The 7,652-nt window shown below is 38.0% G+C and overlaps 2 protein-coding genes across 9 annotated transcripts in view; both read right to left on the bottom strand.

The window, feature by feature from the left end:
* Nucleotides 1-7,652, bottom strand: part of LOC114666113 (spectrin beta chain, non-erythrocytic 1) — a 521,913-nt gene that overhangs the window by 54,573 nt on the left and 459,688 nt on the right. The gene's annotated exons all lie outside the window — the stretch shown is intronic.
* The window catches only part of slc29a1a (solute carrier family 29 member 1a), a 198,321-nt gene that overhangs the window by 3,199 nt on the left and 187,470 nt on the right, over nucleotides 1-7,652 (bottom strand). For all 8 annotated transcript variants that reach the window (XM_051919215.1, XM_028820183.2, XM_028820189.2 and 5 more), the window contains one exon: nucleotides 6,699-6,898. In XM_051919215.1, coding sequence (XP_051775175.1) covers nucleotides 6,699-6,898 — 200 coding nt within the window. The remainder of the gene's footprint in view (nucleotides 1-6,698; nucleotides 6,899-7,652) is intronic.

The raw sequence follows: 7,652 nt of genomic DNA on the forward strand, positions 1-7,652 counted from the left end.
TGCATTCAATTGTCTTGTGCTCCTTTCAGACTTCAGATGTCTTCTAAACTGAAGTAGTCTTCCCTAATTGTGAGCTACTTTAGCTTTGGAGTGATTTATTTAGATGAGGCAGTCCTGTTATAATTAATAGGTTTGAGTGCATGACCACACTTGAACAAACACATCAGAACTCACTCACACTAGGCACATTTAGAGTCGCAAATCAGAAATCACCTACTGATTTACAAAGTGATGTTATGCACAAAATTGAAAGAGACTGAGAAAGAATTCAGAAAAAGATGCAACTTGAAGTAGTGCCTTTATTGCAATTGATATAGAGGTTTTGAGGTAAGGATGTTATACTCACTAATCATGGCACCAGACAGCGGCAATGTGAGGCCTTTTGATTAGCACATGCAACGGAGAGATGCATAATCTTTCTGGCAATGCATCTCTTGTGCATCTTCAAAACTTACTTTACTGGAAATACCAAAATGGCTCAGCAAACTGACATTAAGATAGCTGAATTAGGTGATAGCTTAACATGATCTGAAATGAAAGTAGTAATTAACTCTATCTGATGATTTTTTCAGCCCATCAAAGAAAGTTATATATTCCAAATTAAACTTCTCACTACTATTCCAAATTAAGAAACGGAAGGTTCGAAATAATGGACAACTGACAGGGCAGTAAATATTTAAGTCTTGGGGGAGTGGTTCTCATTTATTAAACCAATTCATGGTCAGATAGGGATGAAGCACTGGACACAAGGGCTTTGTAAGGACACATTTCAATAATTTCTGATGCACCTGGATTAACTCAATCTAATGACAACAGTCAAAGTTTAAATGATCAGGAATAAACAGACATGCATTTTAAATTATGAAACAGGATTTGTTTAAATTAATTACATTAAAGGATCAGCACATAAAAATGTTTTAAAAGTACTTTTTGTTTTTTAAATATGTATAAATAATGCCAAAAGCATAAACATGTTGTCTTATGTGGTTACTTGCATATGGTACATGGACAAAGTTTGCAGGATGCCAACTCTCTTATAGTATTTATGGAATTTATCTAAGCAGTTTACATATCAGAACCAATTCACTACTACTTGGGTGAAATCCAAAAAGCATCTTAGCATTATTAATTGACTCCTACTTTTAGTGGAGGATGTTGGCAAACACCAAATATGATATCATGAAACAAAGTCAGCAAATTAGCTTTTGCACTTCGGACAATTAACACTTAATGTGGCAGTTTCTGTAAAAGCATGTACAGTAATAAGGAAAAGGCACAGTGCCTGGATTATATCCACTGATTTGAAAAATTATTTGTTTTAGGTTCATAAAACTAGTGAGTGTCTTTTGTGAATAAATAACATCATTCAGCTGTGTATGCTATGTGGCTTCAGTGTCACTTTTCAGAGGCCTTCTTGCCACTAATTGACATGCACTTCTGGTTTGTGTTGCTTTGCTGACTTGCCTTATATAAATAACAGCTCTAAAAGGGTAAATATTAGTGTAATTAATCATTTTTATGTTGGCACTTTTAAAGTGGCCATTATCAGATGTGTTGAGCTTCACAGAGGACAAAACTATCAATTTCATCAGCAACATGGAGGAGAATTGTTTAATAATATGTCAAGCCTTCATTTTAAATTCCCTGATTGATATGTGTCTGGTTAACAAATCACGAAAGGATGTGCAATAAAACCAAAGTACCCAATTAAACTCCACCTGAAAAAAGTCTAAAATGTGGAGATTCCAAAGAGACAGTTAAACTGGACTGAAACCTGAAGACCTATAGCTGTGGCACCACTGTACCATCTTCTTATATAATATGCTACCGTGGCTGTCCGTTTGTCTGTCCAGGATTTTAAATCACCTGAAGCTCGCAAACCATTTGAACTATCCATCCATCCATCCATTATCCAACCTGCTATATCCTAACTACAGGGTCACAGGGGTCTGCTGGAGCCAATCCCAGCCAACACAGGGCGCAAGGCAGGAAACAAACCCCGGGCAGGGTGCCAGCCAGCCCACCGCAGGGCCATTTGAACTATTGACCTGAAATTTGGTACACATATACTACATGACGTCTACTATCCGCTTTCAGGATGATGATTGAACTCCAAGGTTATTCCACTTTTTATTTTATTGTAGAATCAGCTCTCAGCAGTGGCCAGCAGGGTGGCTGTGTGGCGCATGCATACGGGTGGTGTTCTCATCCCTACCACCTTCGACGTCACTTCCTCTACCTCTTCATATCTTAAATCATTCTTGAGGCAGATTGAAGACTTAAGTGCCAGCTAAAGTGAAAAATTTAGGAAAATGTACTAAGTAATTGCAACACAAACACTGACAATCAGTTTTAACTTGGAAAGTTGCAGATGAAAGAAGAGAAGAAGCGGGCCGCTAGGGTGGAGAAAATAACAGCTGTTCAGGAAGCAGCAAGCGCATCAACCTCTGAGCAAACAAATGATAAACGTACAGAGAAACAGTATGAAAACTAGGAATGCTCAAGTCAAGTGTATTCACTGCACGTTATCATGCACAGCGCAGTTACTGGTAATTAATAATTCCTTTATATAGTATTACTCACAAACAAAATCATAAAGTACAGCTTACGAAAAGGGAAAAGGAGTTATAGTGGAATCTTTGTTTCTTACATCCAGAGATTATAAGGAGGTGATTAACAAGGCTAACAGACTTATATTAGGCTATATAGTGTGATGCGTGGGGTAGATGTCCATGGACGTTATGCTTAGGCTATTTAATGCACTAATGTAACCACACCTGGGGTACTATGGCAAAACTGTGCACATTACAAAAATGTCACTGCATTGCTAGAGAAAGTAAAGAGAAGAGTGACTAATCTGATTCCAAAATAGCAAAGTATGAGCTATGAGGAAAGACTGAAGGAGATGAGCCTTCTCCATTTAAGCAAAGATTAAGACACCACATGACTGTTGTGTTCAACATTATGAAATGAATGAGTGCAGTGGATCCTGACTGTTGCTCCAGAATGACTTCTGAAAACTAGAGCAGGGGACACAGATGGAAACTTGTCAAAAGGAAATTTTGTACAGTTGTTAAAATTTTTTTCTTTACACAGAGAACCATAGAAATAAGTTATTAAGTTGTGTGGTATGCTGTAGTACTGTAAGGGCGTTCAGAACTGGACACAATGTTATTTTGGATAAAAATAAGTTGAATCTAAATAAAGTACTTTGTTGGGCTAAATTGATTCTGTTTTTGTCAAAATTGCTCTTATGTTCTGGTGTTCTACTTGATACTTTTCAGTTCTTAAATTCCGTATTAAATTGTATTTTGAGTGATTTAACTCGTTACAGACTTTATTAGGTGATGAACATCATCATTTTACTACTTCAAAATTCTTCAAAATTCAAGTAACATTTACAAATGTAAAATGACATAGTGATCATATTCCAAAATAGTCTGAAATTGAAGTAAATTGCGAAGATAAAGTAATATCTAAAAAGAAAGTGAAAAAATGTAAAATAAGTTGTATTAGCCTATCCCCTCATCTTTGATTCCATTTTCCCGCAACAGTGCAACTAGAAGTCTTGTCTGGCAGATCCAAGCCTTGATTGAACACTAATCCATCAAGGACAAATGCACTCACACCAGAGCCACTTGGGCACACTAAGCAGCCTAAGAATGATGACTTCTGGGAAACGAGGAAACAAACAGTGTACCAGGAGAAAAGCAACATTAACACAGGTAGAACCTACAGACTTCACAAAAACATTGACAGGATTGGAATTGTGAGAAAGGAGTGCTGACCGTTATGAAATGTATTTATATTATTTGTAATATATTATGGCCTAGTATTCAGTACTTTCTAAGGAAGCAGATAGTAAGCTGGTAAAATGCACGTTTTGTCTCTCAAGTATTCATAGTGGGCTCCCGAATTTTAACTGACAATTTTATCTCGCTGGCAGAACACCAAGTATCTTCTGTAAAGGATGTGTTTCATCTTCTCCACTCATAATCTAAACAGCTTCCAACGACTGCAGTTTTTTTCTTCCTTTATGACATCCATCCAACATCCGCTTCATTCTAATCTGGGATCACATCCTACTTTAGCAAAAACTGATACAAGGCAGAAACAAAACCTGGATAATGAGATGCTTTTAATTTAACAATATGTTTCTGTGAAATGTGCACACTGGAATCAAGGACAGTATGATTATGCGTGGTGCTTGCCATGTGCACTGTAGAATCAAGTGATCAGTCATTTGAACAAGAACCTTATTCATGTTAGAATTCAATAGAAATCTTTATTTGTAGTTTTGTATGATGCCTATGAAAAGATCACTTTCTGTGACCATAAATTATAAAACACTGAGTTTCATTATCAGTCACACTTGCAATATAAACTAATAGGCAGTGCCTCAGATTGGTCTGGGTGCTTCGCCATCTTTGTAGGCAGAGACTTGAACATTACGCACTCTCTAACGAAGAGGTGCTGATACTGTGAAACATCATTAAGCACTCTTATATATTATTAAAGCCATCAGCCCATCAATGTAATACTAGTCTTGTCTGACCAGATGTGTAACTATGAATAAACACCTGGGGACAACTTGCTAAAATCTTGGTAGTGGATGGCAGTAACATTTGATGTGGAAAGGGCTACACTCACTGGGGCTTTTCCTAAAAAGTCTTCCTCAATTTCCTCTGGTCCACGAACCGCAATTGTGCAGGGTATAAACGAAAACACTGCCAAAGCTACATGTTAAAGGTTGGCAAAAATTACTGAATATGTTAAGGCAACATTAAGAGTAATGTTTCAAAATGAGTGTCCCAAGAATTAAAGTTCAATTCAGAATTATGGATTATATACAGTATACTGGTATGGCATGTTTAGCATTTACAATTAGTAATGTTAACTCACTTTAGTTATTCTTTTATGTAGGCTGACAGAATTGGGATGCTGTTCAGGATCATCCGTGGTTCTGATGTTTGGCACATTTACTGTTTTGAGTGTATGGACTACATAAATCAGCATCTCCTGTTCCACTTCATTATCAAAACCAAAAAGACCTTGCTTAAACTCAAATTCACTCTCTAGAGTTCATCTTTAAATGACAAAGCTGCCAATTCTTTCAACATCACATTTACTGTGGCTATATTGTTGTTCTGACAGAGACCCCATATAGCCGACGGCAATGCAGCGTTCACTTTTCAAGTCCAGTGATATTTTTGAATGCCAAAGTAGAATCTGGTTATACAGAATGTATGTTTTATTGCAATACTAGCCAACCCGCGGCGTAGCATATGCCACATAATTATGTATCGATGGGTGAACACTTCCTGAAAGACACAGTTGTCCAAATGGGGAGAGTTTGAGGAGACGACTGTAAGTGAATGAAAAGATGGAATTCTGGAGAGGACCAACATACAATTGTCCATGACTGAAAACTGGAGGACCTCCGCCGCGCCCCCCACCTCCCCAGAGCGAGGGATGGGGCTGGACGGTGGAACGGGGGGAGAGGGAAAGGACGCCCAGGGAGGACGCCCTTTCCGCCCCCTCCGCCCTGTAAGTGGGCCCGAGAGGTTTTGGGTCCTAACCGTCCAATGACGTGTCGGCACAACTGGTAATGATCCTTCCGCAGGTTCACCTACGGAATTACGACTTTTACTTCCTCTAGATAGTCAAGTTCGATCGTGTTGTTGGCACATCCAATCGGTAATAGCGACGGGCGGTGTGTACAAAGGGCAGGGACTTAATCAGTGCGAGCTTATGACCTGCACTTACTGGGACTTCCTCGTTCGTGGGGAACAATTGCAAGCCCCGGTCTCATCATGAATGGGGTTCAACAGCTTACCCATGCCTCTCGGCACCAGGTAGACACAGACCTGTTATTGCTCAATCTCACGTGGCTGAAAGCTTAGCAGCTGCGATAGTTTTACACTCCAGTACATTGCGGTGAATGCTGGTAACAGTCAGGCGGGCGGGCAGGCAGGTCCCATGGTCTTAGAATTGGTGGGCGTGACTCTGTGAGTTGTTTTCGTATCCCATGTTCTTATAGTTGGTGGGCGGGGCTCTGTGAGTTGGTGGGCGTGGCTATGTCGTGCGTATCCCATGGTTGTCTTGCGTGCCCTGGTCAGCTGCTTAGTGAATTATATATATATATATATATAGATGTTATGTTTATTTTTAACATATGTAATGTATGCTCTGCACATATGACACACATTTATATGTTTAGCAGGAGTGTTTTTGTGGGAATATTCAGTGTAGACCACTGGCTATCAGTCAGATGATATTGACAAGAGCACCGTTGCTATTTCCTGTTGAAACAGCCTCCCATACTTTGAGCTTCTAATTGTTCCCATCCACATTTAAAACAAATTTGTTCACAGTTGTCTATCGGTCCTACAAGACTAATATAATAATTGTCAGGGTAAAAAAATGAAATAGGACACCTCACCACCTACAATGCTTACAATACCCCTTATCTGCAACTGCGTGGCCATTTCTTGATTATCACTTGCTTGCTTAGCACTTCGACTTTTCTTAGACTTTTAAAGAATATTCTAACCAGTACCTTACTAGAAATGTATTAACAGAAAAGCTCTTACAAGTGTAATAAGGTACTGTTTTTATTTTGAGGGAAATACTTCGTTTTTCAAAAAATATTTGTCCCACATTCCCAACATGATCAGGATGAGCTGCTTCATACTTACTTTGGTCCATAGCACATGCAGAGGCTGGCCAGATATCCATTGGTTGAGGCAAAGAGGATCATGAAGATAATATACCAGGCGTCATGTAAGAAGAAAACAGGTAGATGACTTCTTGGCAACACATTGCACAACATAAACAAGGGAATAAAGACCACCCTTCCAATGACCATGATGGGCAACAGCAGGCTGTCCTTTCCTGGCTGAAAATCACAGCATTTTTAAAATTAGTATATTTTCAAATATAGTATAACCATATACAGAAATCCTATAGCTAGCTGGTCCTGCTAATGTTATAGTGTAATGCTTTAATAAGCTTTCTATAAAATAAGAAGAACTAGAATCTGCCCATTAGTAGGATGTAGGTACTCATATTCATATTTTGTTCATAACTGCTATGCCACATATCAAGCTATATTTTATTAGGCAGTAATTCATATACAAAATGTGAGGAAGTAAATGTACCCCCTGAAAATACAGAAGTCTGATCCTCATGTCAATACAATTCATAGACTTAGATGAATTCTTCGAATAACTAACCTGAAAATGAACTTTGCAAATATTTATTGGACAAAAATCAACAGGAATTCAATGTAAGTGTATTATGAAGGAAATTATTTTTAATGTGTTTTTTTAACTGAATTTTATTAAATGTTAGGCAAGCCAATGTACAGAGGAAAACAACACTATAACATTACATATTACATAATCACACAACAATGAATTAAAGCAAAAGTTAATACATGGAAGTTACATAGAACAGTAAACCATGAACTAAAAGAGAAAACTCTTCATTAATAGTAACCTATACAGTTATAGTAGCGAAACAACAAACAAAAAAAAATGAAGAAAAAGGTAGCCTCACTTCTTCAAACCCATTGAATACTTGTTAATGTGTGCAATCATAAAGTTTAGTCTACAATACCTAATTAAAGTAACATCTTTACTTAATATACG

Source organism: Erpetoichthys calabaricus, chromosome 15, assembly GCF_900747795.2.
Source record: "Erpetoichthys calabaricus chromosome 15, fErpCal1.3, whole genome shotgun sequence".
Classification (NCBI taxonomy): domain Eukaryota; kingdom Metazoa; phylum Chordata; class Cladistia; order Polypteriformes; family Polypteridae; genus Erpetoichthys; species Erpetoichthys calabaricus.